The 12398-nt window shown below is 39.1% G+C and overlaps 1 protein-coding gene across 1 annotated transcript; it reads right to left on the bottom strand.

Annotated features, from left to right (window-relative positions):
• Nucleotides 1–11340: 11340 nt before the first annotated feature.
• On the bottom strand, nt 11341–12120 carry LOC108575950. The gene is made up of 4 exons (XM_017938891.1): nt 12068–12120; nt 11733–11877; nt 11581–11652; nt 11341–11478 (listed from the first exon to the last, which is right to left on the bottom strand). The coding sequence occupies exons 1-4, from the start codon at nt 12118–12120 to the stop codon at nt 11341–11343; spliced, it is 408 nt and encodes a 135-aa protein (XP_017794380.1).
• Between the last annotated feature and the right edge of the window lie 278 nt (nt 12121–12398).

Below are 12398 nucleotides of genomic sequence, written 5' to 3'. Positions count from 1 at the left end.
TTGTTGGACGAATGAATCTCGACGTCGTCCCTCGGACGTCCGTGGGAGAGTTTTTCGTTAGAGCACGCTGATTGGTTAAATAGTTAACCATTACATTTACCAATCAGGGTGTCTAATAGCGTCTTCACCGCCCTTCCAGTGCGCCCTTAGCGCGCTGCCACCTTGGAAAGGTGGGCGGAAAGTCCCAAAAAGCTGGAATTTCCTCCGGGTGACTAATCCGCAAGCGTACCGTTACAGGTAGATGTGCCGTTCGGAAATTCGTGGTTTATGGCATGTTCTTAGGCTATTGAAATTACTAAAAATCCAACAAGCAATTCTAGTGACCCTCGCCAGGTTGTAATTAGACACGTGCAAGCAGTAAACGAAATCCTGAACTCAAAAATAACCGTTGCCGTTCGATCGTGCCAAGCAAGAATTTCACTCTATCCTCCCTCCTTTTTCTTCGTTTTTTCTTCTTCGTCTTCTTGCTCGCGTTCAGCCGAAGAAACGTAATACGAGAGAAGTAGGAGAAACTGCGAGGAAAGTTCCACGGGAAAAATAAGTTGCGCCAGGGTAATCCGGGAGAAGTTGGTCCAGGCGAGACGGCATCTTTGAAGTTCTGTGTTATCCCTAAGTAACTTTCCTTCCTCGCCGAGTGCCTCCTAAATCTAGGGTCGTTAAGTTCCCTGAAGGACCAGCGACGCGAGATCTGATCATAGGAGAGATCGTCGCTTCTCGACGTACGTTTCAATAATTTTCTCTATCTCTCTAATTTTACAACCAGCGGGCTGATCTTCCCTCGAAAATTCAGAACGGCGAACGCGGATAACGAGTTCCGCTGTCTTCCGGCGTCGTTCACCAAATTATCCAGAAAATTAAGCCCAGCCTTCGAGTATCGCTGCTCCAATTCTCCCTGTTTTCATTTTCCGCCGCGAAAATGAGCTTCCACCGTCGAGGATCGTGATAACTTCCCCGTGGGACGGCTGTACGCGTGCGTGAAATGTCCAAGATGAGGAAGCAACAACGCGATCTCGTTTCAACTATCATTTCATAGAAACACGGAGAAGATGAGCTATTTCGAATTACAAGATCCTTCTTTTTCTTCCGCTTTCAAAAAACCAGGATACATCGATCGACGCAGTTCACCCTGCGACGTCCAATTCTCTCTCCGGAGGGTTGTTGCACGTAAACGATTGGTCGTTGTAATGCAAAAAGCGACGTGATCGATGACTTCCCTAGGTACTTGGAGCGTTTCCTCGCGTTACAATGTTCGCGGTGCACAACGAAGAAACCGAACCATTCTCGCCTTCTTCTCTCGGAACGAAGAAACAGGGAGAGAAAAGTAGGGAGCGACGTTTAGGAGAAGTTCTGGCTGAACCTTCGTTTCCACGGCAAATAGAACGAACGCTGATGGAACGAAGTAAAAGTACGAGCGGGACGTTAACCACGGGAGACGAGTTTGAGAGAAGGAAAAGAGGGTGGAATTAAAGCGTCGCGGGTCAATTTGTTAATATCGTCCCACTCGAAGAGAGCTCTGTGCTCGGGGTAAATCGGGACTGTAACCGTTTCGGGACGACGTGGATTTTCGATTAAAACGACTCTCTCGAAGCAGCTATATAGGAAACGTCACCGGGGATTTCGATTGGCCTTCCGCCACAATGCCACCTCCCATCCATCTCGTATTCTCCGGGAGTTATTAAAAAACCTAGGGAAACGACGCGGCCGTCGTCCGTTATAAATAACGCGTTCGATTCTCATCGTGATTCGACGACGTGGACGTGAAGTGTGAGGTACGAAGGGGAGAACTACTTTGGAGGGAAGCACTCGAACGCAACTAGCTTTGCACACCTTAAATACGTGCCTGGGAACGGAGCCTCGTTATAGATCCTGTCGATATACCTGCTTGCTCTGATTTCAGGCACTTTGCGCGCTGGCTGTACGGTGTACATCTCAGCCTGCGCGAATACAGAGGACACTGGATGGTGCAGCGAGGATGTTTATACACAGAGAAAGAAGAAATAGAGTGTTTCCCTTTTGGTACAGAAATTGAATCTCTCTAGTTTGTAATTAAAAATGAGGAAGGATTGTAATTAATTACTGTCATTCGTGCAATTAAAAATGAATAATCGATATGAGGTGGGTGAGGAACGTCGTTGCACTGTTTTCACCTCAATTTATTAAAATACAAGTGTTATGGTCGGCGTACAATTTGTCCGGGAAATACAATCGTTTACTTTGTTAACTGTCCCGTCGGGTACGTCGCGATGGTCGGTAAAGGAGAAACTGTCCCGAGGTGTAGGCGTACTCGGTTTTTATATTGTTAGGACAGGGAGACAGGAGTAGCGATAGATAAAGATAGAAGTGGAGAAAGTGGTGGAAACGGAAAATTCGTTCGTCCTCGTGCGAACCTGGATGCCACATGTGCGCTTCTTAGGCCACTCGAGGACGAAAGCAAGTCTTAACCCGGGGAGAGACAAAAGAACGGAAACTAAAATCTGAAGGAGTTGGAAAAGAGAAAGTTCGCGTGGAAGAATAGAACGAGGTTTGGTAAGGATTTGTTGACGACGACGTACCCGCCACAGCCTCTTTCCAGATGCTGTACTATGTTTGATTTCTTTCTGAATGTGTTATAACTTCGTGCATTTGAAATTCACATATTTAACTAACTTTCAATGAATAGAGCGACAATGGGTGAAATCTCACCCGAGGATCTCTTGTGTAACTATTTCTGAGGAACGTATGAGAGTTAAATAATATACGAAAAATTATAATTTTATTTTATTTTTCTTCCAAAATATTTGTCCAATTTTCGCGTAAATTTTTGTACATAAATTACATATCCAAACAGAAAATACGGGTAAATCAGAATTTTAGTAGTCTCTTTTTCTTCTACCGAATATCGTAGGTAATTAATATTACTTAACGAGGAATTTTTTGGCGAATGATAAAGCATTCGGTGCGAATGAAAAATGCTTAAACTTGGTATTCGAGATTAGGGTGTGAAAGATATACAGGGTGGGCCGCGTAAATCAGGCCATCTAATTATCTTCTCTAGCTATCGTGGTAGGAGAAAATTTTTATACGTAACTTAAATGGTTTCAAAAGGTGACTAAGATGAAAATCAAATTTTTCTATAAATGCCATATACATTTTTCTACCGCACGTTGTAGCAGACATTGATGTGCATTTAAACACGCGTAATAAAATTTTAAATCAAAAGTGAAACTCCCTTTGGTTTCTTCTTCGATCTTATACACTCTTTGGAACCATTTAAATCACGTGTAAAACATTCCTCGTACCACCATAGCTAGAGAAGATAATTAGGTGACCCACCCTGTACGTAAGTACCTACCGTAAAACTTAACACTATCAAAAGCTCATCCTTAGCAAAATTTAACAGAAATCGCTATATGACCACGCAGAATCTCAAATAAACGTGAAAGTGAAAAAGTGTGTCAGTTTAAATGAAATTCGCATAATTACGAAGGTGTATTTAACATGATCGTGAAACGAGACGATGGGACGTTGACTGTTCGTCATAATCCGATCATGCATACGTGACTACCTCGAAAGTTTCGCCGTCCAATTGAATTTGAATTCGAAAGCAGTGTATTTGGAAGCGTTTAATTTACAAACACCGCGCTCGAAGAGTCCCGTTTCGAACTGAGAAACTTTTCTGTCCTGTGCTCAGAAACTTCCAGTTTTGAAGTCGTCGGATTAAAATGAAAACGTTGGATTAAACCAAGATTCTTTCTTTTTTCCGTTTCAATCAGATAAGAGCATAGAAGTGAGCGTATAAAAGGTGGTTCGGAGAGATTCCGTGGGGGAAGACAGGAGCGGAAGCTCACAGTTAGTTACCTCAATTTCCGTTTCGTTTAATTGTGTCAGAACGATACGCGCGCTGCTCGGTCAGTTTGTGGACAACGCTCACGCGAAGGACTATACGCGATATGAAACGCAAATTAACGCGAATGGATTCACCGGTGTGTACTGTTCCCAATCGTATGATTAAGGATGTTTGACAAGTGGAAATTACCTGACAGCCGATTAATAGAATATCGAGCTGCACGCTGCATAACGAATGCACGATTAAATACATTAACTTAACCGAACATTATCTCTGTCCGTTATTCCACCCTTAAATTATCTTACACGAATCAACCTGTCATATTTTCGTACACGCGCTAAACTTAATACCCAGGCACGTGATCACTTCCGAACAACTTTCGACACGTTAATGATCAACGTATTACATGCTGTACGATGTGTTACCGTTCGTGCTGTGATGCCCGGTTTGCTCCAATTCCTCGAAACTAGGAGCAGATATTGGGGTATCGCTGAATTAAAACACTTAAAGATCGTCGCTGCGTAGAAACAGAACTTTGTTTGCGCATGGTAAAACAGAGAATGAACGCGGAAATGGGGAAAATATGGCTATTTAAGGGTTCTGGGAAGATGGACTTTGGGTTGTGACTATGCAGGAGAGTTGGAAGGTGAAGAGACCAGTATGAGTAATGGTGAAAGTGGGTGACTCGTTGTAAATACAGATAAACTGAGGACTAAGAAGGAAACTATTTGAGGGTGTAACAGTGCGAACTACCAACTCAAAGTAGTCACTGACCTCGTTCCCGACGCATCCTCTATCCCTCAGAACCGTGTCAGTGATGCGAGTCAACGTATAACAGGACATAAAACATGTACAGAAGTGCACACATAAGCGTCCGCACTTTTGCACCCTTAAGCGTCCGTCGCTATCCCCACCAATTCTTGGAAATGGGACATCGAAGTGGAGTTCGATATCGACTCCTGAATGTGAGCAACTGACACTTGATACATATATCGGTATCCCACTCAGACACACCTCCTCTCTTTTGTTTAGTTAAATTTGCAGAAGTCACCTCCCCACTTAAGCGTCCGCATTCGGTCCCGACTGCGGACACTTATGTGTGCACTACTGTAATTCGTTTCCATTCTGCATTGTACTTCTCTGATAGGTACTATTCAACTTCGAAGAAAGTCAGTTACAAATGTTATCCGGCTCCGCCTTAACCGGCTTCCGCTTTAACCGGCCAATGTTTCCCTGGAAATAGATTGTGATTTTTCTGTAAAAGTAATAGACTTCGACGTAAAAACAATCGACAACCGTTGCACATCAAACTCACTGTCAGCCGTATCGAAGCTCGTTATTGATCTCGTTGTATAGATAAATTTTCAATAAATATTTGTAAGGCGCTGTGCGACGCGCCTAACAACAACCGCGGGACCGGAGCCGCAGGGGGATCTAGACAAGAATGAGCGCAAGGCTTGCAGGGTCCTAACGGCCGAAGAACCATATAAAAACGGGAAAAAGGACAGCGGCCCACACAATATCGCACATAATCATCGACGAGCGAACCGACGTTATTTTAATATCAGTTATTTTAAGCGCCTGTAATTCCTTTGTCTTACATATTAGTCCTTTATATGTTTTTAAATGATATTATTGATGTATTATGTCGGTTAAAGATACAAACGGTTAAAGATTGTGAAAATCGCACTATTTCATGACTTTCTTACATCTTTCGTTGCCTTGTTTCTGCATCAACCGATTTCGATGAAATTTTCAGCATGTATATAATTGACATAAATCTACAAAACGTATTTTTTAAATTTTCATTACGGGCTCAGATAAAAAAGTTGTAAACAGAGGCCTTCACTATTTTCTTCGCGATTCTAACCATTTATCAAAATTTTTTGTACACGTCATCTAGTTAACTAATCCCTCTAACTTTTCAAGAAAAACTCAAATCGTTTAGTCCAATTTAAACAAAATGATTCTGTTTTAAAGGGGGTTCAAATACTTCTGTAACCGACTGTATATATTTTTTTTTAATTTTATTTACAACCTATAAGTGACATCGTCGGATTAATCAGGTCTGGTTACTACGAAACTCCGTAGAACCGCTTTCTCTCTCTCAAATATAGAAGTGTGTGTCTTGGGAACACGTTCCGTCATTCCTGGCCGAATCGGATCACATAGCACCGCGGGAAGAAAGAATTGAGAGGATCGAGGGAAGAAATTCACGAGTTTACTGTACATTAAAAATGCAATGCTTTGCAACAATGACAGTTGACAAAGTATCTGTACCTGAGAGCCAGAGTGACACAAATTCTGTATTGTAATTATCATCCCAGTAAGACTCTCCTTTCTGTATATACACTATTCACACCCCTATTCGCTAAGAAGACTCTTCCTTTTATCACACATGCACCAATTTTCTCTTGTAGGGATTTTGGGTGAATAAGTGGAGTTTTACTCGGTGTTTTAAGAAATAATAATGTAAATATAGGTGTATATATATTTGAATAATCATATTGTAACGGTGCTTATAAAGTTTCTCGATTTCTCTCACAATACTCTCCGTTTCCACTACAGTAAATTCTCTACAAGAGTCAGTAAGTTTGGATTCTACAAGTGACAGTATAGATGGTCCTACGCCTAGGTCTGCGTCATTGCTGCGCCCATGTTAATTCGCGTTTTTTCTTTTGATTCTTTCAATTTTTCAATTGCATTACGCATTATTGCAATAATTTCTATCGTTACATTTGTATGTATTCAACGTTTGTTTGTTTTAGTGTCGTGAAATGAATTATATTACACATTTTCTCTATTCACACTGAATTTAAAGATTATAACGATTAAAAATCAAGTTGACCTGTGGTCATTTATCAAGAATAATCATAATAAAGCTGAAATTATTGTGTTAAATAATTTTTTTAATACGAATTAGGAATTTATTCAACGTTTGCTTGTTAGAATAGAACGATAAATTTAGTGTAAATATAGAAAACGTATAATATAATTTATTTCATGGTATTGTAACAAGCAAACGTTGAATAAATTCCTAATTCGTATTAAAAAAATTATTTAACACAATAATTTCAGCTTTATTATGATTATTCTTGATAAATGACCACAGGTCAACTTGATTTTTAATCGTTATAATCTTTAAATTCAGTGTGAATAGAGAAAATGTGTAATATAATTTATTTCATGGTATTGTAACAAGCAAACGTTGAATACATTTTTCATTCGTGTAAGAAGAATTATTTAACACGATAAATTTAGCTGTACTATGGTTATTTTTAATCTACGACCACAGGTCAACCTGATTTTTAATCCCTACGAAATTAATTTAACCACGAGTAAGTAACGAGAACGCTAAAACCTATGTTTCCATTGAAGAATATTGTAAAAACGTATAAATTGTTATATGCAATGTTATAACAAATTGTCGGAAGTATAAATTTTTAATAAAATTGTGAAAATTGATAAATTATACCGTGTTACGATATCGGAAATCTCCCGCGAAAATCTCCCGCGAAAATTTCCCGCCTGACCTAACCGACGATTTTGCTAATGACTTTGGGGAGAGGGTACCGCAGGTATATAAGGACCCGCCGATGTCCCGCGAAATCATTTACCCTTTATACTGGGCCCTAGACACTTCGCGGCGTATTTTGACCTGAAGGTTCTGAGATGTGAATAGAGTGGTCGGGGGCTACTAGCTAGTCTATGTCCACCCTGTACACACTCAGCCTTCTTGTAACACTTGTATACATTAGAATCAATTAGAATTTCTATTACTAATTATTAAACAAATTTTAACAATTACCGGCACTCGCTAGGCACGTAATATCAGACTTTAAATACTCGACTTCGAACTTCGGTTTAGTCATAATTCTATTAATGTTATAATAACGTATAATTTATTAATTTTCACAATTTTATTATTAATTTATACTTCCAAAAATTTGTTAAAACATTACATATTATTATTTATACATTTTTGCAAGTTTCTTTGACAAATAAGTACGTTTCAACGATCTTATTACTTTCTCGTTGTGAAATCAAGTTCGGAGGATTAAAAATCAGGTTGACCCTTGGTCGTAAATTTAAAATAGCCATAGTGAAGGTGAAATTATTATTTTAAATAAATGTTTCTATACGAATTAAGAATCTATTCAACGTTTGTTTGTTGCAATACCGTGAAATAAATTGTATTATATATTTTCTCAGTTTAGACTGAATTTAAAGTTCGTAAGGATTAGAAATCAGGTTGACCTGTGGTCGTAGATTAAAAATAGCCATAGTGAAGGTAAAATTATTACGTTAAATAATTGTTTTTATACGAATTAAATATTGATTCAACGTTTATTTGTTGCAATACCGTGAAATAAATTGTATTATATATTTTTTCTGTTTACACTAAATTTAAAGTTCTGTTTACATGTTATAACAATTAGAATGTAGACGTTTTGCCGTTTCACGGTTTTTCCTCTGTTAATTATGTGTTTATAAATCATTTCAAACTAAAGCAGCACCATGCCCACCCTTAATTAAACCGTCTCAGTAGTTTACCGTAATTAATAATCTATTTTTGGAATTTATGCGAGAATTTTTGAATTTTAGTAAATACTAGAGTCAGTGCATCGCGTATTGAAATAATAGCTTCATCCCTAGTTCGTTTATTATTGAATATTTTTACGCGTTTAACTTATGCTTCTCCCCAATTCTCGTCGCGTATTTTATTCAAATTTTCTTATATTCTAGAATCGAAAAAGATACGAATTCGCGTTTTTTCTTTTGATTCTTTCAATTTTTCAATTGCATTACGCATTATTGCAATAATTTCTATCCTTATATTTAATTCTAATTGTTTAGCAGCTTTTCTGCTGCTATCGACCCTACATTTTACTGACACTTGTGGAATCGACCCCACATTTTTTTTTTTACGTGGAGGAAGGCTGTCTCTATGTGATAAACAAGTGGCAACCAAACGGTGGCTCCCCCTCTACATTCGACGGATAATGCGTACAGGTATGTATATAATGTAATTTCTTAGCAATTTGTTTTTGTAATTCACCCAAAGCGATATATTATGAAATTAAATTAATCACTCAATAAGTATTAACATTAGATTGTTTCCTCGATATGGCCATGGTGGTCATCAGTGACTGGAGTGTCTCAAATGTTTAGAATAATTAAAATAAAATAAATGTTTTCAACTAAAAATTTTGAACGTCATAGCTAGCTAGACATTATTTTCAATTGAAAAAAAAAAATTATAAAGCATAATACTATAATCCTATGCTTAAAATGTATTTTCTTGTGGCCGCCTGATAGCAATCTGTAAATCTGGTGCGACAGTGAACGTGTTAACAAGTAAATGTTCAAATTATATCGTGTTTGATATCATTTTCATCAGAAAAATCTCATCAATATGTTAAGAAAAGTGTCGGGATAAAAAAACGTAAAATTAAAAAAGTTAATATTTAAATCGCTTGGTTGCCTCGACTCACGTTTCATGCTTATCTTTTATTCGCCGTCCTTGTCTACGTTCGGCAAACTACAAAGGCGGGCGCGCGGCTCGAAAACGTAGTCCCTGACTCTACGAGTGTCAGGTTTACCTTCCTTGCGGTCTGACAGTTGTGGAGAATATACTGTATTCTCGCTCGCACTCTCAACTCTCTGCATACCGTATATGTACTGTGTCACACGCGCTTCTTTCACTCTCATTCATTCTCACACTCGCACATTTCCTCTTTCTCTATTCTCTAGACATTCAGTCAGGTCCGCCAAAATCTTTAGGTGGTCACGCATCCTCCGTTCACACGATATTCTCGAATGCTCTGCCCAAACATACTTCCTTTGCACCTCTTTCGCTCTAGATCAAACACCTTTCGTTCGACGCAACTATCGCTGCAGCCTAAATATTTGCAGACATTCTGTCATTCTCGCGCCCTTTCACACCGTTTTTCCCGAGTTCCTTGGAATAACACAGACAGGGGCTAACATTTTACAATGCTACAGTGCTACTACCTAAGTGTGCCGATTTGTTATCGATTATACGCGACACAGATAGCAGTGAAATTTTCATCTCGTCGGGGATATTCGGAAAAATAGTGTCAGCTTCGATCACGAAGGAAATTGAGTAGATCTCTGTGGAGCACGGAACGGTGAAGACGGCGCGAAAATGGCGGAGTCATTAAATCGAGAGAAGAAAGGACGACAAAACCGCGGGTACACAATGGCCTTCTAGGTAGGCAAGGTCGATATAGAGAGCCACGACGAAGGATTCATCGGCAGGAAGTCAGGGGAGCGATAACAAACCCTCTATTCAATGGATCTTAGCCTCTGGGACGAGGATCTCTGAACACCATTCACGGAAAAGGAGATATCTGAAATCGGCTGAGACTTACTCTGTATTCTCCCCTCGAAAAGAGACCGTCTTCTGCGTACGTGTATAATCGATCTGTGAAGGATCTTCGAGGAAAAAAGGAAAAGAATATGGACAACGTTTAATGCTTTTAACCAGACGATTTTACCAGCGGGAAAAACCTTTGACGCTCGACGAATTCGTTGAAATCGAACGATCGAGATAAAATGGATCTTCGATCGAGATTTTCGACGCGTCGAATGCCTAGCGAAGTTTCTATGCTCTACGCTGTCGTAGAATTATTTATAATCGTCGAATTAAGTTGATCCAATGAAACGTCGTTTTTTCAACAGCTATTAAATTTTGCACGATCGCAAATTTTTAATTTCCTGTAGTACATGTGTGCTGAATAGTAAAAAAATTTCTAATACAATTGTTTGGACATGATGAATAATCGAGATATTCGCGTAATTTTTTTATATAAGTTTAAACTTTGAAAAACTGCGGAAAATTTAAATTTAGTATTTGAAGAAGGTTGTCTAAATGTTGGGACACTTTAACGTTGGTGTGCAAAATTCAAGATTGGTGACTTTTTATTGGAAAATGAGCCAAAAGAAAGATGATAATATTTCAAGAAAAATTATTGAAAACTATTCACGGTAGATAATATGAAATTTTCCCCTATTCGCTCAACCTTTCCCCAAACAGACTACCATTTCCTCAAACACGGGATAAATTACCCCGAAATGAAAACACTGTAAAAGCAGCATTCAAAGACTGATAACTTTTACGTATTTGGAATAACGAACACTAGTTAATCGTCGGGAAAGGTGTATAGAATCGTGTAGAAATTATTTTCATTAAATACTTACATTATTTTTCGAAGAAAATCTATGTATGAAAAGTTTCGTTTCACAGGTACCAACCTGATATACGTATCTATTCTTAGAAACAATAAAACCGCTTAATTCTATTTTACACCTTTCTGCATTATTGGGAATTTCTTTAATCGTCCCCAAAAATGAAAGTAAACCAAACCGGTTGTCACACGGATCTTCAAATTTATTTTACAATCCGGGCACAGATGGGATATTCATATCGATAACGACAAAGATGAAACGATAAATGTTTAGTGATTACGTAAAATTTCACAGAGAAGTGACTAATTGAAAACGGTCTGATTTAGATCTGGATCACCGCAAGGTATACTCTTCCCCTCGTGGCAGCAAATTGGATCTGCACCTTTCAACCCGGTGAATTTCCAGCTGATCGCGTCGCACACTTTAGCGTACACCGCCACCTGAAACATATTTTTCGTTCCCCCGTATATTCGTTCCATCGCACGCAAACGTATTTTCAATTTCAGCACCGAAGTTCGGAATACTTTTCTTAAATTATTTACCTGAAGATTCTCCACGTGTGTATTCAGTTTCTCACAAATCATTTGGGGCGCCTTTACTCTCGCGGTCTCAGCCTGCACAGAATTATACGCGACTTTCTAACTTTCATGATTCATGAGCCATAGTATCGTGCTTATCGCGATTATTTACCGACCACGGCAACACACAATTGTTGACAATTATTCTCCCCCTCGGCGTCGCACGTGACATTATACGGGAGAGCCCGTTCGATGATTGATTCGGATATTTGCCTGGCAAACACCGCGCACTCGCAGCCACCCTCCTCGACGGCCTCTTGGCTGAGAAACAAAAAATTGAAGATCAAGCAAAACCTCGACACTTCCTATCTACAAACTTTCGAATGTTATTTTCGAAGAAGAAAGACACCGATTATTATTAAAATTCTATTTTCGAAAAAACACCAACGACTGTTTCGTTTGCGATAATATTATGAATGAAATGCGAAAAGAAGGGAGAAACGAATGTTACAATGTAAATGGCAAAATGATGAACAACAGGACGAAGCACAGGAAACGATGCATTGTGTTTTTAGGACGTTCACGACGTTCGAGATCGATATGAGCAACTGAGTTTCGTGAAACGAACGAGCAATCCCGCGTTTCTTTTCATTTATACCCTACGGAGTATCCCTACCATTGGTGCACTGAGTGCACACGAGGCAATTGTCGCGATATCCCGTCGAATGTCTCAAATTTTCCATCGATAAGTCATGCGTCGAATTGTAACACGAGCACGAGGCGAGTAGGTGTCGAATACACGTCTTTCATTCGTCGACTAAACAGCCAAGTGTTGAATAACA

The sequence above is a fragment of the Habropoda laboriosa genome, unplaced genomic scaffold (genome assembly GCF_001263275.1).
Source record: "Habropoda laboriosa isolate 0110345459 unplaced genomic scaffold, ASM126327v1 scaffold300, whole genome shotgun sequence".
Taxonomy (NCBI): domain Eukaryota; kingdom Metazoa; phylum Arthropoda; class Insecta; order Hymenoptera; family Apidae; genus Habropoda; species Habropoda laboriosa.
The sequence above is the reverse complement of the archived record's forward strand: the minus strand, read 5'-3'. Positions and strand labels throughout refer to the sequence as shown.

Excerpts from the sequence above, each read along its gene's own strand:
- LOC108575950 (XM_017938891.1), bottom strand. The coding sequence starts at position 12,120 with ATGCATCGTTTCCTGTGCTTCGTCCTGTTGTTCATCATTTTGCCATTT. Across the intron at positions 11,878-12,067 it reads ATCATTTTGCCATTTACATT|CCAAGAGGCCGTCGAGGAGG; the intron begins GTAACATTCGTT and ends TTTGTTTCTCAG. Across the intron at positions 11,479-11,580 it reads CACACGTGGAGAATCTTCAG|GTGGCGGTGTACGCTAAAGT; the intron begins GTAAATAATTTA and ends AATATGTTTCAG.